General features: G+C 39.3%; 1 protein-coding gene across 2 annotated transcripts in view; it reads left to right on the plus strand.

Annotated features, from left to right (window-relative positions):
* Positions 1-27,226, plus strand: part of robo1 (roundabout, axon guidance receptor, homolog 1 (Drosophila)) — a 438,436-nt gene that overhangs the window by 3,814 nt on the left and 407,396 nt on the right. The window contains exons 2-4 of one of the 2 annotated variants that reach the window (XM_044118649.1): positions 9,152-9,282; positions 9,352-9,470; positions 9,609-9,684. In XM_044118649.1, the coding sequence (XP_043974584.1) occupies positions 9,365-9,470; positions 9,609-9,684 (182 nt within the window). In that variant the 5' untranslated portion in view covers positions 9,152-9,282; positions 9,352-9,364. The remainder of the gene's footprint in view (positions 1-9,151; positions 9,283-9,351; positions 9,471-9,608; positions 9,685-27,226) is intronic. The other variant, XM_044118650.1, reaches the window with a different exon arrangement.

Below are 27,226 nucleotides of genomic sequence, written 5' to 3' on the forward strand. Positions count from 1 at the left end.
CTTTCCAGTTCCAATCAGGTCTACAAACACATCTCTTCCTGCCGTATGCTGTCCTCATATATTTATATGTGCCATAAATATTTCATAGAAGTGATGTCAGAGGTGAACATGTGTCCTGTCCTAAATGTTTCCCCCCCCTCCCCTGACAGGGAAGCAGACGTTTTGGTTTTGGGAACAGCGTAGGATCTGTTTGTTCTTCCAGGTGTCTCTTGTTAAGAAAGAGAGGTGAAAAACTGTTTTGTGTCAGTTCTTTGTGAAAATTGGTTCTTTGTGAAAATTGGTGTCATAACATCCTTGATAACTAATCTACTCACAACTTCAAATTGTATGGATTTTGTGTCAGTATCCAGGTAGTTTGTTTAAGTTCCACAGTCAGAAATTAGCAGGAGTAATTTGGTTCAATTTTTAAACATTTTCAACATTAATGAATGTCACCTTTTAAAACGTGATATCTAGGTAGAAAGATAAACATTTAGTATGGAGCTAAATATTTAGTTTGGTTGTCATATAATTAGTTTGAAATATTTAGTTTGCTGATCAATATTGAGTTAATTTGTTTTCTAACTAAAATGTTTGCCAGCAAATATTTACTCTGCTAACTAAATATGTAGTTTGCTGGCTATATGTTTATTTTGGAGCTAATTATTTAGTTTCGAACAAAAATATGTAGTTTGCCAACTAAATGTTTAGTTTGAAAAGGTGACACTTACAGACAAACTAACCTGGTGAAACAATGACCTTAAAACTCCCATTTTTTTCCCTCCTAGGCAGAATAAATAACCCAAGGATTTCCGTTCATTTTTGCCTGCGTAACTTTACAAACGCCACCCCGTAGTTGTTAGGTCGGTAAATTAGACTTTGCTTTTTTTTTTTGTGCATGAATAATTTATGAATAGCAGGGCAGACTTTAGCTCCTCAGAAACAATAATGACAGAGAACAAAGTTCAGGACTCATTTTTCTAATTAGACTCAGAAGCTGTGGTTAGTTCATGTGATCCTGCAGCAATAATAATCTGAGTGCAGCATTTCATGTTTCCCAGCTGGTTCAGAGAGCAGCTCAAGTCAGAGTTCCAGAGATTAAAGAGGTGGCGCCCTGCATATCTTTACCCTGCATTATGTTCATTATTCAACATTTAATAATCTCATTCAACCAGAGGTTGAATAATGAAGTGTAGGGGGATTTGTTTTTGTGTTATCATTGCAAAGGAGAAAAAAATGCCATGAATTTTGCAGCCTGAGGAGAAAAATCTGCTGTGAAGTCTGCTGGGATGGGTTCCTCTGTGCTGCCTGCCTGAAACAGGAGGACGAGCAGGCAGCTGATGAGAATCTATCTTTGTATCAGTTAGGATATCTGCAGACACCCGATCTGGCTATTATTTTACATCTACAATGCCTCGAGCAGCCTTTATTTCTCGCAGATTCACCTTGTAACTCTTGTTGAGAACGTAAACTATTTCTACTTCTTAAAGCTTCAATTATGACAAAATTACCAGTCATGTGTAACAAAGTCCCACATACAGATATGGACCACCTCTGTTTGCTACCCCCTCTGTTAAAGACGTGAAAAAAATCCTCTAAATAAATTCATAATGTGCTGCAGTAACGCCTGAAAAAAATGCAACCTTGAATGCATTCAGTGCTTTACAAAACTTCTTAAGAATTATTTTTAAACATATATAATAAAATCCCTGTTGGTATGTTTGTTGATACCTCTGCTATCAATACTTTATACAGGCCCTTCAGCCAAAAACCAAACACGGTACTTTTCTAACATTTAACAAAGTCAAATAAAGAGAGGATGTTTGCACAATCTGTCTAAATCTTCCAAAGAACTCTTTCTCTTTCCTTATTCATGTCACAAGTTGTATTTTGGTCTGGAGACTGAGTTGGCCATGGAAAAAGGTTGATTTAAAATTTTTTTTCATTTCTACTGAAACATCGTACATTTTCACGTTGCTGGTAGAGTCCACCAGGTCTTTAATAAACATGTTTTGGTACATGAATCCAAGATCCAAGTACCAATTCCCTCTGACAAAGTGCCCCCAGTGCTTTCCAACAACTTAATGAGTCTCTTCAGAATGTTTTTGTTTTTTTTGTGATTGTTGCAGCAAGAAATTACTGATTTTTAATTTTTTTTAAATATAATTTTTAGCTTAATTTTTTCCATAACATGATCTTTCAAAAAAAGTTACAATTTCACATCATCTTCCCAAGAAGGGTTTTAACAGTTAATAATTAAAATGCACATAACATCTTCATGTACCGTATATTTTAGACTATAAGCTGCAACTTGTTTCCCACGCTTTGAACCATGCAGCTTAAAGCCCTTTGTGGCTTTTCTGTGGATTTTTCTTCAACCACCAGGGGGCTCTTTAGCAGGAAGTGACTCATTGGAAATCAAAGAAGAAAGAGCTGATTTTCATTTACAACAAGCACATGCTAGCAGCAGGCAGGAGTGAGAATTGTTTTCAAACTCTTCCCCTCATCATGGAAACAACGCAAAGAAGTTCATATTATGCAGCTTTTAAGGAGATTTCCACAAGGACGCAGCCCTCCGCTGAAAAACCGAGAACGGCGGAGATACCAGTGGGTTATATATGGACGTTTCCAGTTGTTTTTTATTTTTTTATTTTTTTAATGGCCCTCTTAGTCCAAATAAAATCATGTCCTGAGGAATTGTAAAAGTGCAAAAGAAAAATGTCATATTGGTCATTCAAGTTAACATGAACTGTTTACATTAGTCCTACAGAGCATCTCAAAATGGTTTACAAGAACAAAATGGTGTCATGATTTCATTTTGCAAGTTTGGCTTTGAAGAGACTTTTGGTCAAAGTGATTAGTCAGGACAAAAAGAAATACAGAAAACGTTAAGATGGTTGATCAGATTTCCAGGAAAGTTGTGCAAATCAACACAATATCTGTGACTGAGTGCAACCTCAACATCATGACTTACTGACGGGACGGACAGACCTTTTGGTTCAGTGCTTGTTGCTGAAAAACTCAATCTTAGTTTTATCTGGCCAAAAGCTGTGGTGATGGTTGGAATGAACTAGCTTTATTATTATTATTATTATTATTATTATCAGGATGTAGGGTTGTAAATATGGTCTAAGGGTTGTAATGCTGACCATATTTTGCTGTATGTCTCTATAGGTGAGCTGTAAACTTGCGTCTGTGTGATATTCTGGGGTTGGAAGAAGTTAGCAGAGGGAATGTGGAGACGAAGTCTTTTAATGGTGGAACGCAGGAAAACAGACAGCCACTTCAGTACAGCTTTCTTGCTAACTCAACGCTAATAAGTTGGCCTAATAAGAACTATACCTAGAACAGGTATATCTGCATTTCTACCACTAGGGGCAACAAACCACTCTATTACATTCCTCCCCTTTTAGATTTCTACTGCAACTAAATAGTAGGGAAAGATGCATAACAACAGCAAATAAAATTTCCTACTGCCTTACTAAGAATTTAACAATTTAACTGTACTTACTGCCTTATTACTTCAAAAATCAACTAGCAGTAACTAATCATACATTATACATTTTCAAAGATTCAGTCTCTTTGGAGGAACTCTGTGCCGCACAGGGTATCTGCGCTCCGCTGATGGGCTTTGGGTTGTTTTAGGGGTTGATACTGAAGGTTCTTCTGTTGTCTGCCCAGGTGATGCAGCAGGTAACGGTGGTTCTGTTAGTGTTCCTCTCGGACTTCCTGGCACAAAACAGTCTCTGATCTCTTCGGGTTCCTCCACGAGCACTGGGGAAGACATAACTGGAGATTTCTCCACAGCTTGTTTCCATGGTAACATGTGGTCAACATGTATGGTGCGCGTTCTCTGTCCGTCTTGTATCCGATAAGTGACGCTTCCCAACTTCTTCAGAACTGTTCCACAAGTCCACTTCACAAATCCTCCTCTGAAGTTTCGGACACGAACAGTCTCTCCTTCCGAAAAAACACGTAAGAATGGAGCTCTGCGATCATGATGTTGCTTTTGCTTGAACTGCTTCTGTTTAATGTGTTGAGCAAGTTCAGGTTTGAGAAGACTGAAACGGGTTCGGATCTGACGTTTCAGGAATAACTCTGCTGGTGTGCAACCTGTCACAGTGTGCGGTGTACTGCGATACATGATCAGGAAGTTTGCCAAGCGATGACTGAGTGGCAATGTGGCCTTCCCATCTGCCTCCAGTACATTTTTCATCAAGGATCGTTTCAGGATTTGTACTGACCTCTCTGCTGCTCCATTTGATGCAGGGTGATAAGCAGGAACAGCTGTGTGACGGATTCCATTTAACTCCAAAAACTGGCGGAATTCTTGTGACACCAGCTGAGGTCCATTGTCTGAAACAAGTTCTTCTGGAAGTCCATATGCAGAGAATAACCTTCTCAAGATTTCAATGGTATTCTGTGATGTGATAGATGTCATCGGGAAAACTTCCAACCATTTTGAATGACTGTCAATGACCACTAAGAAATACTGTTTGTCCCTTTCAGCAAAATCTATGTGAATCCGTTGCCATGCTCTTTCTGGCCACTTCCACGGATGGAGTGGTGCAACCCCTGGCAACTTCTGCACAGCTTGACAGATTTGACAGCTTTGGACCAGTTCTTGTATGTCACCATCACACCCTGGCCACCACAGGTAACTGCGGCGAGAGCTTACATACGACATATGCCTGGATGTTCATGATGCAGGTCTTTCAACACCTTCTGTCGGTAACTTGGTGGAATGACAACACGTTGTCCCCAAAGAACACATCCTTGTTCTGCTGACAGTTCATGTCTGCGAATGAAATATGGTTTAAGTGTTTCATCCTGAACATAATTTGGCCACCCATTCATGGTGTAGCTCCATACTCTGCTAAGAAGCGGATCTTTCATAGTTGCTTTCTCAATGTCTTTTGCTAATACTGGTAATTCTTCCACATGAGAGAAGTAGAAGATGCTTCCTTCTTCTGCAGTGTTGTCTGGTGAGTTCCGCGGTAAACGTGACAACGCATCCGCATTGGCATGGTCAGCTGATCTTCTGTATTCAATGTCATAGCTATATGCCATTAGAATAAGAGCCCAGCGTTGCATCCTCAAAGCAGCAAGTGTTGGCACCGCTGACTTTGGTCCCAGTATAGCCAACAATGGCTTGTGATCTGTTATGAGTGTGAATTTCCTTCCGTACAGATATTTGTGGAATTTCTTGACTCCAAAAATTATGGCAAGAGCCTCTTTCTCTATTTGGGCATACTTCCGCTCAGCATCGGTTAACGTTCTTGATGCAAATGCCACTGGCCTTTCCTCTCCGTTTTCCAAGATATGAGAAATGACTGCACCAACCCCATAAGGTGATGCATCACAGGCTAATTTCAATGGCAGGTGTGTGCTATAATGCACTAACACTTTGTTCTGCAGCAGTAGTCTTTTTGCATCTTCAAATGCTTGTGTACAAGCTGTACTCCAAATCCATGTTTCATCTTTTCTCAACAGGTTGTGGAGAGGCTGGAGGATGGTAGATGGATTGTTTAGAAATCGACTGTAGTAATTTAGAAGACCCAAAAAAGACTTCAGTTCAGTGACATTGGTTGGTTCTGGTGCGTTTGTTATGGCTGCAACCTTTTCCTCCATGGGGTGCAGTCCATCTTTGTCAATCCTGTGTCCCAAATATTCCACACTGCTCTGAAGGAAATGACACTTTGCAAGCTTAACTCTCACACCATGCTTCTCCAGGCGTGTGAGAACTTCTTCCAACCTCTGTAGATGTTCCTTCTCCGATGAAGCAGTGATGAGAATATCATCCAGAAAACATGTCACATGATCCATCCCTAGGAAAATCTGATCCATCACAGACTGAAAAAGAGCAGGAGCACTGGATACGCCATAGCTGAGGCGACTGTACTTGTACAGACCTTTGTGGGTGTTGATAACCAGATACTTCTCTGACTCTTCATCTAACTCCAGCTGCTGGTAGGCATGAGAAAGGTCAAGTTTACTGAATGATGTTCCTCCTGCCAAAGTAGCAAAAAGGTCTTCAGCATTAGGCAGTGGATAACATTTCTCTTCAATGCACTGATTTATGCTGACCTTGTAGTCACCACAGATCCTAATGGTTTTGTCAGTTTTGGGCACCGTAACAATGGGAGATGCCCACTCACTTTTCTCGACCTTTGAAATCACTTTCACCTTTTCCAATCTGTCCAACTCTTTTTCTACCGCTTCCTTTAGTGCATAAGGAACTGGGCGAGCTTTACAGAAAACTGGTGTAGTGTTTGGCTTAATACGAATTCTGGCCTTAAATCCCTTAATGCAGCCTTGGTCCTCTGAAAACACTGCCTGATGGCGTAGGATCACTTCCTGTAATCCTGGTTTTGCATCTTTTTGCACTAGTACCTTGTGTACTGTAAAAATCTGTTCCCAGTTTAGCTGTAGTTTCTTTAACCAGTTTCGTCCAATCAGGGATGGCCTGTTTCCCTGAACAATGATCAGTGGTAAAGTACTCTTTTGTGTTCCATACTGTACTGGTAAAACTATACATCCACGAACAGCGATGCTTTGGCCTGAGTAAGACTTCAACTTTAACCCAACCGGTTTTATAGGGAACTGGGTGAGATGTGACTGGTAATACTTGTCACTTATCACTGAAACTGCTGATCCTGTGTCCAGCAACATGGTGGTGTTTTTGTCTCCCAGTAAAACATCAACTGTGTAACCTTTTTCAGTGGAAGCGACAGAGTACACTGAATAAACTCCAAAAAGTTCAGCTTCATCATTTCTGTTTGATGCCTCGGTGTCCGTTTCCACATACTGAGTTTGTTGTCTGCTTTTTTTATTCCTGCAAGCACGAGCAATGTGTCCTATTTTTGCACAAACATGACATTGTTCATTCCTAAATCTGCAGTCGCGTGCCGAATGTTTTCCACCACATCGATAGCACGGTTGCTTTGTTGCTGTATCTTTTTTAGACCCCATCCAGCTCTTAATTTTATTTTTTTCCTCTTTTGCGATCTGTCCCTCTTTTGAGTTCTGTCCTTTCCATCCTCTCTTGGAAAAAGTTGGAACATTTTTCAGTGCATTAACTTGGTGAGTGTCATGGTGTCCAGAAAACTCCATAGTATTCTTTGAAGCAAGTTCCATGTTCACGGCAATCTCACACGCACGTGAAAAGGTAAGATCTTTTTCTGCCAGTAGCTTGCGCTGTGCAGCATCCGAGCGCAGCCCACTGACAAAACGATCTCTCAGCGCCTCATCCAAATATTGTCCAAAATTACATGTGGCTGATAACTGCCTCAGGGCAACAACGTAGTCTGATACTGGTTCCCCCTCCTTTTGGTTACGTTTTTGGAATCGAAAACGCTCAGCTATCACCACTGGTGTTGGCTTATAGTGTGCTTGTAACACTGCAGTGAGCGCTGCATACTCCATCGTGCTCGGTACTTTCGGAGACACAAGATTCTTTAGCAGCCCATACGTATCTGCTCCGATCACAGAGAGAAAAGTGCAAACAATCTTCTCATCCGGAACATCATTAGCCAACATCCATTGTTCCAAACGCTCCAAATATGACTCAAAATCCTCCTTAGATTCATCATATTCAACCACACGACCCACGTGCATAGCCATATTAGCTTCTCGATGCTAAATCTTGTAGCTTCGAAAAAAATATCATACGGTTGTTTCCCTTACTTTCGTACAAAGTCCTTTGACAGGCTCATCTCCGTCACGCTGTGGAAATCTTTAAAATCCTCGTCGCCAGTTGTGATATTCTGGGGTTGGAAGAAGTTAGCAGAGGGAATGTGGAGACGAAGTCTTTTAATGGTGGAACGCAGGAAAACAGACAGCCACTTCAGTACAGCTTTCTTGCTAACTCAACGCTAATAAGTTGGCCTAATAAGAACTATACCTAGAACAGGTATATCTGCATTTCTACCACTAGGGGCAACAAACCACTCTATTACATTCTGCCTCATTTTTCTACCCGTCTCTGTATTTTGTCAAGATTAATATGGAACCTCACTTAGAGTTTAAAACTGACCAGTTTCTGTTTCATGTCATATTCATACCTCAGGGAAATGGAAAGCTACAGACTTCGAATAAGAAGTTCTCTGAAAGCCAGCTGAAAAAAAAGTTGAAGTTGTCTTAATTTTCCCACTTGAATATTCTCAAAATAAATTTTAAACATACAGGTACTGCTAATGAGGTGAAATATGCACATCTCTATCAATGGTGACATCATTTACTGCATATGGAAATGATTTAGAGAGTACAAAGTGTGATTTAAAATGATTTTTACTACTCCAGAGAGACGAATATCCCCAGACTTAACCCTTTTAATCCGGACAGGATGCAGATCTGTGCATACAGGCCAACAGAGGGAGCCCAATAGCTATTCATCTTCCTGCTGAAACACTGCAAGTCTGCTGTAGTGTGTGTTGGCAGAAAAGCTTTATTAATGGAAGTCAGTTAAGTCAGAAAGACAGAAGATGGAGTTTTCCAAAAGAGATGTACGCTGTGGGTGTCGGCCTGCCATGCGTGGTCTAAAATCTGCTTCCTGGCCTTTGCAAGAAAGAGCAAAAAAAACAAAAAAAAAACCCCACATTGAGCCCAGAGAAGCTGAGTTTGTACTGGCAGGTGTGATGAAAGAGGCTTGGAGTACACAGCTGTGATCTGTCACATTTTGAAGGTGATTTAGGTTTCAGAGGCTTCCAGAGGGTTTTTTCTTTCTTTCTGTAAGCTGCCTTGGTAACCTGTCAGCTGCTCCGGCTCCAGAAACGGAGACCACACGTCTCCGGGGACCGGCGGGCTTTTCTACCCCGCTCCGGCGCTGCGCTGTGTTTGCAGGAGTAGTTATCCCACCAGGCTGTCATGCTCCGCCGGTGTCCCACACTCGTCATGAGCCGGCTCTCCTGAATATTCAGCAAAGATTAATGAGATTGTAAGTAGATTGTGACAGATAATTTAGAGGTAATGAGATTCAGACATTTAATTTGCATCGTGGACAACAGGACTTCTTCGAGATAGGGTCAATGTACACACATTCTAACATCACCAGAGCTCCTCTTGATTATTAGCTCGGCAATAATCTGATCCACGCAGCTGAGGGATGATGGATTGACTTTATATTTTTCATTAAGTCAAAGATTTGTATTTTTTTTCCCTTAATGTGTCGCAGTGTTTCTGCTCAGAGGCCACAGAGGTGTGCGGCTGACCTCCAGAGTTCTTATTTCACTCGGAAAGAGGCTCAGGAATGTTACTTCAATAAATATTGGATGAAAGAGGAATTCAATCACTTCATTACACTCTGTGAGTAATGTGTGCATGCGTTCATTAGGCGGTCCCTCAGTATCTGCGTTTAATATTCTTTGTTTACAGTGGCGGCTCGGATATGATGAACCCCATGAATATGGAGCAGCTAGCCTCGTCGCGCCGCTGCTCATCTTGTATTCCGCACACAAACACGGCAAATAAAATCGCAGCCAGCAATAGTTACTGTAGGGTTTTACTTTATTTATTTATATTTTTGTCTATAAACATTTAATAAACGTCTTGTAGTTACATAAATGACAAAGGAACTTGGTCTCAGATTTCTTTTGCCTGGTGGTGAACTAAAACCTGTCTGTGGTTTTCAGGCTCTGGAGAAACACAAAGGCAGCCTCTGGAGGAGGAGAAAAAGTACAGCAGAGGTGCTGATGAACACAGTGGAGGGTGAGGATCTTTCTGCATCCTTCTCTAAGTGTAGATGTTGTGTGTACAGCTGTGGCTGTGAGGGGGTGGAGGGAGTCTGAGACAGGAAAAGAAGCATGAGGTCTGGCCCAGAGCATTTGGCACAAAGGGGCCCTCTCCCATTATGCATGCTGGCTGCATCTGTGGGAGATAAGGTTTGGACCAGGGAGATAAGGTCAGGTCCTGCTAATGAAACACATGCTAAAGGTTTGCATGGAAACCTACCCTCTCTGCTGCATATTTTTTTTTTCTGAAGCATTTCATTCCACTCTCCCCTTAATATTACCTCATTATCAAGCCAGCCTTCTGTCTTTGTTACCTATTTGAATGTATAGAGGAGCACCGTTTCCCCAGATCAGGTCATTCAGCTCCAGCTACTGATTCAAGATCACTCAAGGACATATACAGCACCTCAAAACAATTTTCACATTTTTCTTAAACCTTATAACTTTATAAGCTTCAATGTGTTTTATGGGGATTTTAGAGAGTAAAAATCTGAAAAGTCAGGTGGGCATTTATGCTCACCTGAGTTGATACTTAATAGAGCTACCTATGTTGTTGTTGGCAGCAGCAGCAGCTTTGTTGCACTGTGGGTGTTTTCTCACCTGCTAGTCGGGTACATTCAGTTCAGTTGGGGAATAAAATGGCAACTTTTGTTACATTTTCAGCTGCTGTTTTTCTCTGTCGAACAAACTAGTTCACCTGACTGACAACAGTGTTGCTAATGTGTCAGGATTCAGCACGAGAAAACAAGCAAACATTTACCACACAAAAAGCATCCTGTCCATTTCAGAGTTATGTTTTCAGGCTTGATGTTTATTTTGCGATAATCTAGTGATCATCTGTCAGAGTTGGTATGTGGGTCGTCTTTTTATTTATTATCTTATATTTATTTATTTCGGACATGATAGAAGTATAAAATCACACACATGAACAAAGAATGCAAAAGACACATTTTTGTACTACAATAATCTTAATATGCTCTAAAAGGAGAAGGAAGAACCAAGAAACTCTTTAATAAATTTTTTTAACTGATGCAAAACAAGCTGAATTCCACAGCACATCTACATGCTAAGGTTGTAAAAGTCAAGCTGGCATAATTGACCTACTTTCTCTCGCTACTTTTTATTTTTTAATTAAAACCTTTCCTGACCTTCTGATCTAGCTTTTGTGATGTTGACAATGCTTGCAGTGCTTTGCAGATGCAAATTTTTGCACTGGTTTATGACATAAAATACAGGTTATAACTAAAACAAAATGGGGAATCTGTCAAGAGGTGTGAATACTTTTGCTGGGCGTTCTGTTACATCCTGAAGCTGCAGCCTTCAGTCTGTGTGTGACTGAGATCATCCAAGGACATGTAAAGAGGATCTCAAGTTTATTAGGGGCAGTATTTATGAAACATGGCTTCAACACTGGGAGTGTTCCCTGTCGGAGCAATTGTTTATATCCCTGAGTTTTAAGTGTTGCTGGGGGGCGCGGCACTGTGAATCCTCTCAGGTGACTGTTTTACTACGAGTGTAGAGGAAGCGCAAATGTCTCTCTCTCTCTCTCTCTCTCCTCCCTGCCGGCTCCGGCCACCGTTCTGTGCCAGATGACAGCTTGACAGCTGTTTCCAATGACTCGAGGAGAAAAAAGAAAAAAAAAGCATTGATACGCTCCCTTCAGCTGGCCTCATTTGGGACAAAATGGAGAGTGGCCAAGTACCCTCTTCACTGGGACGGAGAAATGGACAGCAGAGAAAGGTCATCAGCAGAGAGAGGGGATGGAGGAGGAGAGAATAGCCTGAAATGACATGGACCATATTTCAGCTATTAATGAATTTAAACCTTTTACTGTTGTCTAAAGTGAACACTGAGCCTTTTAAATGTCACCTACCTTGAAAAGAGAAGCTTCATATTCAATAAAATTGGACTGTAGACCTGAATCAAACCACACTGACTCACTCTACAAATGTAGCATAAAATAAAGGAGTGATTTAACTTAAATACAGAATAAAGTGCCCTGATTACAACCAACCATATCATATCACTGCGACTCAAACATTGTAAGACACAAATATCAGGTTCACACATGCTTTAGTTAGCTATGCTATACTGACTCACTGTTTGTACCTCAGCAGCTGGGATTCAACTACTATCATGTAAGTTTAGTTCAATGACACCATGAGTATGGCGTTTTGGAATCAATATAATGACATGTAAGAATTAGTTTAACTTTATACTTGAAATGAAAAGAACATCTTGTATTGTCTTTTGTAAATTTTATGTTGCACACGGAAAACATTTAGATTCTTGTCCACAAAATTCTGTGGCATGAGAACTGCAACTCAGAGATCATTTATCTTTTGCTCACGCCCCACTGTTAACAACTTAAATGTCAGAGCTATGTAGCAGGAACCTGATAACAACGTTGTCCCTTAAGTTCATAAGATGGGATTTTCAGATACTCTCCTCGGCATGCTGATTACTAGATGTGGCTATAATTTCAATCCATTTGGTTTTGTTTTGTAATGAATTCAGAAAAAATTAAAATACCCTTTGCAGACACTCTAATATTGAGCACAAAACTCCCAGTTCAAGATGGCCATTGATTACAGACTGGAAAAAAAAAAGAGAGCTGTCTTCACACAATTGCACTTGCTTAAATTTTTCACCTTTCATATCTGTACACACACACACACACAATACACACATCCTCCTAGTTCTTAGGTACACATCCTGTTTAGCTGCAGAGAAAGTTTTACCTAAATTCTTCATGGTATCAGTTTTAACAAGTCAAAGAAAATGCTCTTGACAGATTTTGGTTCATATTGACATGATGACATGGACGTTCAAAGTGCAACATACTACAAAAATACAGTACAGTAACAAATTATGAAACAAACCATAAACAATGACATGAAAATCATCAAATCACCAAATGTATCAATGAATATTCCAGTTACTATGAAATGCGGCTCTGAACAGGTGGGTTTCTGGTCTCGATTCAAAGGCACTGTGTTTCAGCAGCTTTGCACGTTTCTGGAAGTTTGTTGCAGATTAGTAGAAAATTGAACGCTGTTTCTTTCTCCACGTTTGGTTCTGATTCTGGAGATGCATGGTAAACTATAACCAGAAGACCTGGGTGGTCTGGACACAGCAACACATCTTTAATGTATTTTGGTGCTGAGCCGTTCAGTGATTTCTAAAGAAACCAGATGTGGATTGGACCGTCTGTTATCCTCTGACCCCTTTTTGTTATTCACACAACTGGACCATTTTCTCTATCCAGAGATAATTTTGGCTAAAACTCCCAGTAGAGTAGCAATTTATGAACTACTCAGACAAGCTCAACTGGTATTAAATGATCCAGCATTAAAATGTCCTTAAATTGCTTTTCTTCAGATCTAGATGCCTAATGGCATCAAGTTGCTACCATATGATTGCCTCCATTACTTGTGCTAAGACGTAACTGAACGAATCTACTTAATAAAGTGGTTGTGTGTGTATAATGGGAGCATATAGAATGGATTAATGTAATAAGAGTGTATAACTCTTGTGCTTTTAACAAAGACATGCAAGAATCACAATACCATGATATTGGCAGTCTTTCCCATCACAACAGAATAAGGCAAGCAACAATCCATGTTTGTCGCAGTAATGGTGTCTATATCCACGCATTGAATTTCTTCCCTGCTGCCCAGGATATTGATTCATTTCGTGAAATCTCATGCTGATAGCCACCTTCCTTCTACAAGTGCTGCGATTGCTCCTGGATACTCTGCCTCTGTACCCGCATTTGTCAATGCAAATGTAATCCCGTAGTTAATAGAAGCCGCGACGTGAGGATGCAATAGGTGCAATTGAAGAATTTCTTTCCATTTATGCGTACGTTTTTATCGCATCTCTGCAATAAAGAAGGAGCAGAGATTGTACACAAAAGTGTTACCTCAGCAAATGAGATTCATCAAGCAAAATTAGCATGCCCGCTGTCCTAATAACAAGACCAGCCCAAATCATGTCATGCAGATTAAATCGCTGGTTTAAGAGATCTCTGTTGTGGACGAGAATCAATAGTTTTCCCATGCCTCTTCAAACATTGATCGCCTCCTTTGAGATTTAATTAGTTCCTGAATATGTTCAGTGTAACATGAATATTGCGGTATAGCTATCGAACAGTGGAATGACCTATACTGCAGCAGCCCAGGGATCAATTATGAATGTTGTAATTTGCTATTGATGTAATTGATGAATTTGTCCAATTATACTGGAGAAAGTGGTCAGCCTTTTTCTCTCCGCAGCTCAATGAGCAGCCAAACGGTAGAACCGTGATGAGAGGGAACAATAAGTAAACTACAATAGGTGGGCTCTTGGCATTTTGGCTCTTACACACACAGTGTGAGTGGATAATAGATGCAAACTGTTGCTGTTTTTGATAAATATTGTAAAATACAGTATTCTAACCTACATCATAAGAAGACGATGGCTAAAGGCATATTTCAACATTATTTCCACATTTTCTCGTCAGTTGGCTTCAGCTGTAAAGCTTAAATTCAATTAATGCACTAAATCAAGAAATAAAAACATCTCATAAATGCTTCTTTTTGCTAAGGAGTGAGGATGCTACATTTAAAAGGCCGTTGTCCACTCGGAATGAAAGCAGAGGTGCTAGCTAAGTTTTGAGTTCATAAAGTGAAGATTTATATACAGACTCATCCAGTGAGGATGTGGACATCAGGGTGACTGTAGTGAAATTCTAAACTAAATTCAGATTTAAAACCCAAACTTAAATCTAATTCTAAACATAAAACTTTTGGCAATACTCATCTACAGTTTATCATTATTGCTCCTATTCTGACTGGCATTGTTACTCTAATGTCCACAGGGATTCACTTGACTTGTTTGATTGTATTTACCCAGAATGTCCAGCACTACAGTCCACTTCCACTTCCTGCTTTTGGAGCGTTCTCTTGTCCGTTTATGCATTCGAACTGCACCAGATTTCACTTCAACCAAACCCAGATCTTGGTTTCTAGGCAGACCAGCATTTTTTTTTTATTTTTTATTTTTTTATCCACATCAGAGTTTGGTTGCACATACACACCTCCCTAAAGGAACTGGACTTTCTAGACCAGGGGTGGGCAACTCCAGGCCTCAAGGGCCGGTCTCCTGCAACTTTTCGATGTATCTCTACTTCAACACACCTGGGTCAAATAATGAGGTCATTAGCAGGACTCTGGAGAACCTGACTGCACTTGGGAGGTGATTCAGCTGTTGGATTCAACTGTGTTGGATAAGGGAGACTCTAAGAGTTGCAGGATACCGGCCCTCGAGGACCAGGATTGCCCACCCCTGTTCTAGACAAACGAACCAGAGTTTGATTAAAGTGAACTAAACGGGGCTAGTGTAAATCCACCTTAACTAACTTCTCTACTTGGACTGTTTGGAAAGGACAATTGTGTTTTTGTTTCACACTTTGAAAATGTTTTCTGGCTTCATAATGTGTCTTGTGTTAAATTTATGTAAAGAAACATTTAGACCTAAATTTCCCCTGGACATGACTTTTGTGAAGCCTGCATTTATATGCAAGTCCTCCAATGTCAAGAAGATTAGATACAAATTCTGCATCTACAACCACAAATCACTGACATAAAACGTTCTATTTCTCATATGTAATCTTGGTGTAAAATGTTAACAAGTAATGTCAAATCATATTGATGAACATTCAGCTTTCACTTGTCTGCTAGAGCCTCTTTAAATGTGTTATTTTACTATCTAGTCAGCTCAGTTGTTCCACTATCTTGGAAAACTGAAAGAAAAATTGTTCTTGTACATTAATTCCACAGCGTGGATGGTTTTTTAAATTGCTTTAATACTCAGAGACAGTTGCACTTTTATCCATAATGGAAACCCAGAATAAATGGAGGCGGTAGGAGATGTTAGATTACTACTAACATTTCAGCTTTATTATGCAGTAACATCATCTGCACTCTGCACACATTCTATTGTAAAACAAAGAAGTTAAAGTGTAAATTATCTCCATGTATTAGGTGGAAGTAACGGTTCTCTTGGAAGCAAAGTCAATGCAACTTTTTGACTTTTATGGTCTAAATCTTTAACCTGCAAGGGTAAATACAGAATTGTTACAGCTGCATATTTTTTTTCAATCTTACTGCTGTAGAGGATTTTTGGGTTAGCTTATTTGAATGCTGAGTTCCCTAGCATTGCACCACCTTTAAAACATCAATCCATCCATTTTCTGTTCACCCTTGTCCCTAATGGGGTCAGGAGGGTTGCTGGTTCCTCTCCAGCTAACGTTCTGGGCGAGAGGCGGGGTCACCCTGGACAGGTCGCCAGTCTGTTTCAGGGCAACACAGAGACATACAGGACACACAACCATTCACACACACACTCACACCTATAGGGAGAGTTTAGAGAGACCAATTAACCTGACAGTCATGTTTTTGGACTGTGGGAGGAACCCGGAGAACCCGGAGAGAACCCACCATGCACAGGGAGAACATGCAGGTGCAGAGTGGGCCGGGAATTGAACCCAGGACCTTCTTGCTGCAAGGCAACAGCTCTACCAACTGCACTGTTTTTGGTACAGCCACCAAAGATGACCTTTAAAACAGTCATTCATCCAGTAGCACAGTTTTGCACGGCAGCAGTTGGAAAATCAAACTTTTTATTTATTCACATGTATTGAATAATGAAAAACGACGACATTAGAAAAGGTTTCTTTTATAAAATATTTGTTGTGCTAACCTACTGGAACCATTTCTTATAAAAAATATACCCAAAGTTTTTGTAGTTTTTCTTTAAGAAAAAGAACTAATTTCTGAATTTGTTTCCCTGTGTTAAAAATATATGGCAGAGTTGGCATTTTATTTTAACCACTCTTCAAAAATGGAAAAGATGAGACTTTAGGAAGGTAGATGTTTGGTGTTCTTCGTAAATCAGGAAACATGTTGGAGAAAATGGCAAATTACTCACATTTGCCCATACCTGCAATGAGAGCAATGATTAAAGTTTACTTTAAATTTTCATTTAAAGTAAACCAGTTACTAATTACTAGTAAAATGTAGTTTTTCATGTCTAACCCACTAATTTCCAAACAAAGACGATTGAGTAAAGTTTCTAGAGCAGTCTAACTGTAAAATAGCTTGTGGTTGCAAGATTATTTTCAGAGAGATGTTGATGGTGACTTTTATTGGTCAAATGTTAAGACAGATTTGAAAGTACTGACTTTAGATACTATCAAATTATTATTACTGCGTTTAAAAAAAAATAATTTGGACCATTTTGAATACTTTATGCATAACGTTAACACAACAGCTCTCTTTACCCCAGTGCACATGAAACCATATGACCTTTGTGAATAATTAGATGTAAAAAAGAAAAGAAAATGGGACCATTACTGTTTTTGTTAGTTTGTGTGCCACCAATTATTAATGGTCCCATAGTGGAAAAAGTCAAATATTAGCATGATTTAAATATGTATTTAGTAGCAACAGCCACAAGAGGAATGTAAAAACCGATGCAGATTTTTAAAAATGTATTTTATTTATGCTTAATTACATCGAGTGATGCGGCTCCCATAACTCTGGCAACGTAGCAGCCGTTCTCCTTGTTGTCCCAGAGCTAATTAAAATCACTCTGAGGGGTTTGTGGAGCAACGCAAACCACCTACAAGTTGATCAGAATTGAGTGAGTAAATGAAATAATTAATTTTGTCTTTTGCTGCTGCTGCTTTTAGTGTGCAAATGAATCATATGAGCATAGTCATGTTTAAACAACTGTACTGTGATGCTTTATTTGGTATTTTGTTTTTGCAAAAGATCTTGGAGCTAATTAAAATTTCATAAGAGAACTACAGTTGTAAAAATGTGTGCTTTTCTTGTAAAACATGTCATTCTGTTCAGTATGTGATTTAATTTGTTCATTCATTTGTTTAGTCGTATTTTGTGTAAGCCTCCTCTGTTCCATGCACAAACACTGCTGATTGCCCAAACAGGCTACTTCTGAACTACAACAAATTTGCGGTGAACAGTAATGTCCACAGATTTATTTTTAGATGTGCTGTAAATATACAAGTTTTTACTTACTTCTAATTTGAGACTAAAAGTGTTGCTTGAATCATATTTCATTTTAAGCAATAAAATGTTTTGCTATTAAGATGTTATCTACTCGCGTTTTTTCTTTTGCGTCTTTTACTAGCTTGAGAAGCAACTGCAGGATGGGAAAATCTTTTATTTGATTAATTGATCGTCAGAATAATTGATAGATTACTCAGTTAATAAAATAATCGTTTTAAAACAGCATTACAATGTTTGACATCAGAGCAAATGTAGCTGAGTGTTTTCGGCAGGACAAGAAAATGAATGCTCAGATATCGTCCATCCGAGTTAAATTTAGCAAAGAATGGACAAGAAGTTTCTCTACATGAACAAAACTGGCCTCTTCCAGAAAAAAAACAAAAAAAATGGTTGAAAGTGTTAATTTGCCAAGCTTGGACAAAAGTGCATGACCAACTTGCCAAAGATTTTGAAAACCATATTAAATTTCTATACTGATTTACAAACTGTTGAAATCTCAAAACTTTACAAAACTAAAAAGTACATTAAATGTTTTTATTTTTGCTCTGGCTGTATAATTGAATACACATCTTGCTCATTTTCAAAGTAACATATTGTCTTCCATTCCTAGTGAATAACACAAAGGGCGTTACTTAAAATTGGACATACGGATTATTCTAAAGGAAAGCTTTGCAACAGCAAAATGTTTATGTACACACAATCACACTTTTTAAAGGTTGTAAATTATGAAAATGTCAAAATTAGGGAGAAAAAAAACATTTGATACTTTTGTGTTTTTTTGTCTGGCACAGCATATTGTTGTACCAGATAATAAACATGTAATGATCTGGTTTACAGTCTGACTGGTTTTTATGCAGTCAGACTGTCAAATCAAACCTAAAACCAAAACCAGTCCTTTAGACATGTGATTAGTTCTCAGTTTTGCAAAGGCTATTTAAAGATAAAACAAACAGTAAAAAACACTTTTAGAGTCGCAGGAAATTGTAGACACTTTTCACACTTTTTATTGGTATTTTCTGGTTCCGAAAACATTTCCTGTGACAGTAATTGCTCTGAAATTTCTTCACTCTTGTCCTCGAATTGATCACATCAGACTTACCTCTGTTATCGAGGGGCTTTGCACAGTTGTTGTAATTTCAGCCTGTGGGAAAAATGGCCCATCTTCCCTAAGCCGCCGCTCTTGTTGAATTGCACTTGCGCTGCAGATTGGTGCTTATAGCTGCGACTGCTTCCCCGCCTGGCGTCCGCACAAAGCCACCGGCGGGGCCCTTTGATGTTTGCCTTGGCGGATCAAAGATGTTAGTGAGCAGACCTGCCAGGTGCTCCCGCTCTTTCATCTTACTTACTGTATCAGTCTGCTGCTACCTATTCTCCGTAAAGCGACACAACAACGTGTCCCGTTCAGGCGGCATCCATAATTCACAGCGAGACTTCCTCGATTTCAGATAGTTCTCCCCCCCTGTTCTGGATGCTCGGAACGATTTTTTTTTGAAGCGGTCTGTAAAAGCTAGCGGAGGACGTCGTCTCTTTGTGCATACTCTCTCATCGTCGTGTCCCCAGATTTGATCTTAATCCTTTTGACCTCAAAGGATAAGAAAAGAGAGTTCACGCTTTCTCGAAGTCATAAATATTTGAATCCGTGTGACTGTCTTTGATTGCCTGCTCTTTTCTGCGACAGCAAGTGTAAATGTTAGACGTGTGTGTCTTTCCGACTCCGCCCTGATTGTTTAGAGTATGTCAGGATTTTGGCATCTTTACCAAGCAGACTTTGCAGCTTTCATTAACAAAGAGTGGTTTAAAAGCGGACCACGTCCACCTCTGTTTTCTTTTTTCTTTCTGTTTGCTTTTCAAACGCTGAAATTCCCAGAGGACACCAAGTGCTTCATCAGAGAATTTTTACATTATTGATTAAAAATGAGATAATAAAAGCAACATAATTCAGTAGGCCCTGGGGTAACAATATCATGTCTCCATTTACATTTCTGTAATTCATCCCTATATTCATCTGTCTGGCTTCTCCTCTTCCCCGCGCGGCGTATAGATCACGTACGGCTGGAACCCGAGTCGCTCCAGCTCAGATCATCGACGCTTTGATCTCTGTGTAAGCAGATGACGTTTTCATGCATAATCACTGTATTGATTTGGCCCCTCCTCTCCACCCGCCCTATCCCAATTGATCTGGAAACTAATTGTGCCCTTTTCTCTCTCAGCAGCGTCTTGCTGGGATCAAGTCTTCATCTCAAAACTACCAATCTTGTTAAAGGGAATGTAAGCAATCTTAACAGTTTAGCAGGAGAAAAATAAGACCTCTTAAATGGCAATTAACGTCACACATTTTAGTTTAAGAGTGCCATTTGTAGCTTTGGTAATTGAATAAACAACAGCGGGTTTTACATCTTCACCCAGAAGAATGAGCGTGTCAACAGGCAGCTGAGGGCACCGTCACTGTAGAAAAGTAGAAACACTTTTCTACTGTTTCTGTAGAAAAGTGTTAAACCCGCCAGACTGAGAAGCTGGGAAAAATCTTGATGATTCCTTTGTGCTTTGATAATGGTGGCATATGACTCTGCAACTATTCAAAGAATAAATCAAGCAATGAATATGAATATATTCAGGGTTTCTCACATAAAACTTGCAGTCTTTCGTAAGGGCGCTAGTGCAGACCATCAGCGATTCACTGCAGGGCGACGCAATTGGTGCGCATCCCTTCACGCCCAGTTCAATGTGTCCACTATGGGGGGGCAAGTAAAATATACTGAGGGAATCCCCAGTCCCTGTAAAATGTAGGATGATGAAATCTTTCCAAAACTAATGATGGCACACCATCTATGAAACTTATTTGTCCTCTCATAGATTTGCTTTTGTTTTCTTTTCACTCATAAATGTTTCAGATGATCAAATTTTAATATTAGATTATTAGAGGGAGGACATTAGAAGGGAAAAAGCCAACCAACTTGGCCCTATGTGGAAAAAGTATCTGCCTCCCTCAACCTAATAAGCGGTTGAACCTCTCTTAGCAGTAACCACCATAATGAAGTGTTTCTTGTTTTACTTTGGAACCATTCAGAGGTAAACTTACTGCAGTGGTCCAGATTGAAGAACCTCTTCCCCTCATTCTGCACCAGAAATACTGAAGAGGACATGAGAACAACTTCCTTATTAACCAAATAGAAACAAAAATGGATGACAGCAGATTTTTGTATGGTTGTATGGTTTGTTCTTTATCTTTTACAAATAACCATGAGCCATTTTTTCTGAATTTACCCACAATCCCCTGCACTGCAGCCTGCTTGATGCTTTTGGAGTGGTCTCTGTTACGTTTCGCATTCACAAATCCCTTCAAGTGAGACTTAGGTTTTTAGACTGACCAGAATTAGCTTTTTTTGGTCTGCATTGGTTTGATTGCATATTCTCACCTCCTTAAACTAACCAGACTTTCTAGGCAAATGAGCACCAGATGAAAACTGGCACTTTCCCAAACAAAGCAACTTTTGTCTGAACAATCCAATTGACATCTGCCAAATCTAAATAAGAGGTGGCAGACAATACATTTTACCACACATCCTCCACTATATCATTGCCAATCTTTCTCTAGATTTAGATTCCAGTAATATATTTCCTGTTATCAAGATTCCATTAGCTTATCTTCAAAGCATCAGAATAGTTACAATGGAACAAATGTTTTTTTTTTTTCCTTTCAACACTGACTCATGAAGAGAAAATGTATTCAGTGCTGACTGTGACTGATGGCTGCTGTCTGTGTAAGAAATCTCAATAATCCTAAAAAGACAGGAAAATGAGGTGTGCTTTGAGTCATTTGTTTCTGAAGACAGCCTGGCTGCCGTATCCCATCACTGCCAATGAGGCCCCTTCACCCTGAACAAACCAATCCCATTTCAGCCACGCAGAGAGTGATAGAGGGGCCTCTGTCTGCCGCTTGGCAGGCTGTTGATGGAGTCTTTGACTGTAAGAAGTATCCAGGTTGAGGAGTACAGATTCAGATGGAGAAGGGCAGAACAAAGAGGACTCATCCTCGCCTGAGGGCCACCATAACTCACTACTGTCGCCACTTTGATCACTGGTACAGGCAGGCTTTGGAATCTGCTTTATTTCCTGAAACATAATTAAAACACACACACACCAGTGATGTCAGTAACGCGTTAATTTGTAACGCGTTACTGACGTCGGACCACTTTTTTCAGTAACGAGTAATATAACGCGTTGCTATTTCAAATCGAGTAGTCAGACTACAGTTACTTATCAAAATCACTGTGCGTTACTTTCTTCTTTTGTTATTTAATCGTATTTCCTCTACTCGTCTTGTCGAGTGACCGACGTCTCTATGCAACAGAAATGTAAACAATGGAGGGAGATGCGCATTTTGTTGGTGGAAAAACTGGAACTATTTTGAGTTTCTGTCGCCAAGTCCGATTATTATAAACGGCTTTGGGCTTCCTTTTTTTTAAAGTCGCTTGCAGATTTAATGAGCGACGTGTTGCGCCTTTTTTGGCTCGTTTTTGAACGTGAAGTTACTCATTTGGGTTTGGAAATAAGCAGAGACTCATTATAAATCCCAGAATTTGTTCGTCATTAAGGTAGTCTTACTCAGTCTCTCCCTGTCCATCATTTCCCGGATGATCCGTCCCGCTGTGTCTTTGTTAATGTCAAGCTAATATATTACCTCTGAATGACGTCGAGCTTCGCGTTGCGCTCCAGAAAACTGCAAACATCGAGACTAATATGAACAGCCCAATAAACGTGAAAACAGCCACGAATAAACGTGTCCGTAGTTGGCAATAATTATAATGGCAATTTAACGCCACTATAATTATTAATATTAAGATACGTGTCACAAATCTGTGCAGCCATCTGAGCTGTGGAGCTGCAGGAGGAGCTCTGTGCGCTGTGATACCAAACGCAGGGCCGTAACGCAGAACCTGAAAGTGGGGGTGTGGGGTGTGTGTGTGTGTGTGTGAGGGGGGGGGGGGCTTTACAATCCTTCTTAGAGTTTTCCAGACAACAGTGGACCACACAAATTACTCAGGTTTTTATTTTTTTGTACTGTTTTTTCTACAATCTCCTCTTCAGTTCAATCTTATCAGTGGAGACACATTGTTGATGTTACCATTATAAAATAGATTACAATTAAGAATTGGCAAAGCTCAATGTAATTTTCACAGGAGGCGGAGCATTGTTGTTAACGACTGCTGAAAGTAACTAAAAAGTTACTTTTAGTGTAACTTAGTTACTTTCCAAATCAAGTAGTCAGTAATATAACTAAGTTACTTTTTCAAGGAGTAATCAGTAGTCCGATTAAAGTTACTTTTTCAAAGTAACTATGCCAACACTGACACACACACACACACACAGAGATCATTTTTAAATTAAGAGATTGCATACAAAGTCCAAGACCTAATGCACGTACAACATGTCGGTATTTACAGATCTGAGAAACTTCATGTTGAGGAAACCAAGGTAACGACCTCCTATATATACAGAAGGGTTGATGGTGTTATTTTGGAAGAATTCAAATCATTATACTCTTCTTGTGTAGATAGGTTCAAAAGGCTCAGTTGTGACGATGTGAACCTAAGGTGTTATGATATATTACATCCTTTTTTTTCTTTTATCTTCTGTGACGCTGTAATTCAGATTTCCTGCTTTTTGCATTTGCAAATATGATAACTGAGGAAAATAGTAGCTTAGAGTTATTGTTCTGCTGGAAGGAATACCTTCTCAAGTCTTCTTTCCCATCTCAAACAGGATCTTTTAGGGTTGACTTGTATTTAGCTACATTCATCCACATATTTACTGTAGACTGTATGAAGAGTAGTTGACCCATCAACTTTTCGCCACCTCGTCTGTATTTGTGGTTTCTTGGCTGCTTCTCTGATTAATCTGGAAGTTTAAGTGAAGTAACATGTCTAGATTTAGTTGTGCTGTTCTTTGTATTTTCAGATTACGGATCAGAAAATACTTTGTTTAATGCCCAGGATATTGTTTTTCTTTCTCAACAAATCTCTCAAATGTGTTTTCTGCTTATGATTCTGTCTAACTACCTACTAATTTAGGTAGACTGTCATGTCTGGGCAGTAGCATTCTTGCCTGTTCACAGTAGAAAACACACAGGTTGCTTATGTTTAGAAGTGTGAACAGCCCCGACAAAAACATCTGATTTGACAAAAAAAAACTGAATTGAGTCACTTCGGGTTGCAATGTGAACGCAGCTTAAGGGTTCCACTGTTAACAAAGGTTATTGTAATCACATGGGGCATACAAACCACAGTAAGGAATCCTGTGCATCCCCTGTGCAAATGACGTATATTTAGTGTTTGAACTATGACAAGAGGCACCCCATAGGTGTTTTTAGAGGAGTCTCCTGTATTTGCAGAATTTTTTCCTTTCTTTCAGAATATGATGTTGAAGTTTACTGTTAAAGTCCAAGAAACGATTTATTGCCTTGAGTGATTGAGATCTCTTGACTTTTTTAGTAAATCGATGTTCTACCTGACAACCGAATGTCTCTGACTGAATCTAACAACTTGAGTAACACTTTAAAAGTTGCTTAAAAACTGTGATCTGTCGCAGAAAAGTTGGATTCTATGTTATCACCAATGTTTATAACCTTGAAAGTCTTTGAGGAAGTACCATTTGAAAACGTTATTCTACCAGCATCATTGAGCGTTGCCATTCAGAACAGGTCCAATAAACACTTGGAAGACGGCATTATCTTGGCATTCAGCGTTCGCTCAGACACTGGAAGATAAAATGTATTTTTATGTTCCCAGTAAATCGAAGACAGCAGAGCATTGAGCGCACTGACGGCAGAGAACTGCATAAACTTGCTCACCGAGTAATGCAGAAATATATTCAAGGGGATTAATCACTGGTGTTGGAATTCATTTCTAGTTTTGGGAGCTAACGGCGCAATCCACCAGAGCTCCGCTTTATCTCGACAGGTTCAGTTAGGATTAATAGTGTCTTGTTCTCTATAGATCAGCAGAATGCAGAATCACTGGATTTTAAGCTTTCCTTGAGAGCTGCACACATGTCAGATAAGAAACTTGTGCCAATGTAACTCATTTAGCCTTTATTTGTATTTTATACGGTCCATTTTACTGAAAGATTAAGCATAGTAGAAGTTGAGGCAACATTATCAAAGCTAAAGCAAGAAAATGTTTTATGCAACTGTACGTAAAGAAGTATGAGTGTAAACAAGGCTCCAGATGGTCGATTTGGCTGTCATTTAAGTATTGAAATTATAGCCCAGTAAAAAGATGATTATGAAAACAATGGCGGCGTGGAAAGCAGTACAGTTTGCCAAAACACTCAGAAAAAACATCTCCCAAAAATAATTGTAAACAGATGGGACATACAAACCACAGTAAGGCGAGAACAGACATAAGTAATGGCTAACAGTGGGAGAGGTGAGCTAACATCTGCCAGGGAAACATTTCATCTCTGCGTCTGGCAGAAGTACTGCACTCTGATTTGAGTTTAAAATATGCCGAATGTTAGAGTAATTGTATGTGGCATGTTTTTGCATCCAAATGTGATGAGTAATCTTCAAGCCACATGTTGGGAATAAAAATGACATTTTATGTAAACCCTGTCAAAACTGGAGGCCCCGGGGGCCGAATCTGGCCCACTAAAAGTTCAAGCATACTTTGTGCGCTTAAATATCATTTTTATCAATCAAATCAACACATGCCGCCAAATTTCATCATTCTGAAAAGATGTTGAATTTCAATATGTACTCGCTGTAGCCAGTGATTTATTAATATTTAAACAGTTTGTTGATGGATGGTTTTATCAAAAGATTCTGCCTCAACCAGCCATTTGAGGACATTCGTGAAATGCAATCTTGACAGGCCCAAAATGAAAGTTAGAAAACCTTCCTCTAAACATAAAAATGTTTTATTTTTTTACTTGTAGGAATTTTCTTATAAAAGAAAAATGTTCTACTGAAGACATGAGATATTTATGGGACAATACTAATACAGGAGCACAGTGGGAAAGGCGGATAAAGAACAGTACTTTCACGGCCAAAATGAGAGACTTGACAGTTTTGCTCCTATTTGTTAGTTAGCTATCATTAGCATTTAGTACTCCATTTTGATAAAACTTTTATATTTTTGTTTGTAGCACATTTTAAAGCTGTTGTACTTTATTGAATGAACTGCCTCTTCAGAAATGTTTTGTTTTGACTGTTAGAGTTTCAGCTACACGCTGCAGTTTTCCCTTCTTGTATATTTCATTTTTCTCTGAAGCTGCGTTTCTGCGTCCTTGCTGAATGCTAATCCTGCTGCTAATGTGCCATTTTGCTGAAGCTGTTGTTAGTTTGGAACTTTGTGGGCGACTGTGGCTGTATGGTAGAGTAGTCGTCTTGCAATCGGAAGGTTGAAGATTCAATTCCAGCTTCCTCCTGCCACATGTCAATGTGCCTCTGGGCAAGGCACTTAACCCCAAACTGCCTACCGATCTGAGTATCGGTGTATAAATGTGTTTGAGTGCGAATGGGTGAATGTGACTCTAGTGTAAAGCGCTTTGAGTGGTCAAAATGACTGGAAAAGTGCTATATAAGTTCAGTCCATTTATCCTACTTTTATACGGATTGTTCACGTAACAAAAGACTATTTTTGCTCCCTATCTTGAACTTTATATTCATTTTTGCAGCCCAGAGAAAATAGTTATTTTTGAGAATAAAGAACCCCTTTTATTTGAAGATCTGTGTGCTCTGTTAGTCCCAACTTCATGTGCTTTATCTACAACAGAGCTTAATGTTGTAAGCATATAAAAGTGAGCCATGCTTGGTACACAATTGGACATTCAGAGTGTGGATGTGTGTATGAATTGGTCTTGATGTTTTGGCTGATGGTTGCGAATGGGAGGGTACTACTCTACACTTTCACTTGAATTACTGGCGTCCCATCCACAGTCAAGTCCTTAAAAATTTGGAAATGTTTTGCCTTAAACCAATATAGGCTTAAGTTGAAAGAATGTGTTCATTTGATAAATTAGACATGATTTTGTGGTTAATTTTTAAAAATATCTTTGACGGTGGTTTTAGTGAACAGAATCAATGGTCTCTGAAACAGAAGGAAGCTCTGTGCTCGGAAAGAGAAACAACTCCCAGTCTGTTTAAATTATTTACACCTCATTGTGAGAGCCAATTTTTTATTTTATTCTTATTATTTTTAGTACTGCATGAGTCATTTGCTTCGAGTTTGGGCTGTTTAAAAGTTCATGTATTTGTGGTGAATATTAAAAAACTGCAGCTGGCCTGCGGTTTTTATAATGAATTTATTTTTAATGCCAGAGCATTAAATTTGGGAAGTTATAAATAAAATATATAGGTCAGCAGTTACAGCAGTTCAGCAATAAAAAGCTCATTTCATAGTAAATTTTTCTGGAGCTTTGTATACAATATTGCTGGAATTTATA

The sequence above is a fragment of the Gambusia affinis genome, linkage group LG06 (assembly GCF_019740435.1).
Source record: "Gambusia affinis linkage group LG06, SWU_Gaff_1.0, whole genome shotgun sequence".
Lineage (NCBI taxonomy): Eukaryota > Metazoa > Chordata > Actinopteri > Cyprinodontiformes > Poeciliidae > Gambusia > Gambusia affinis.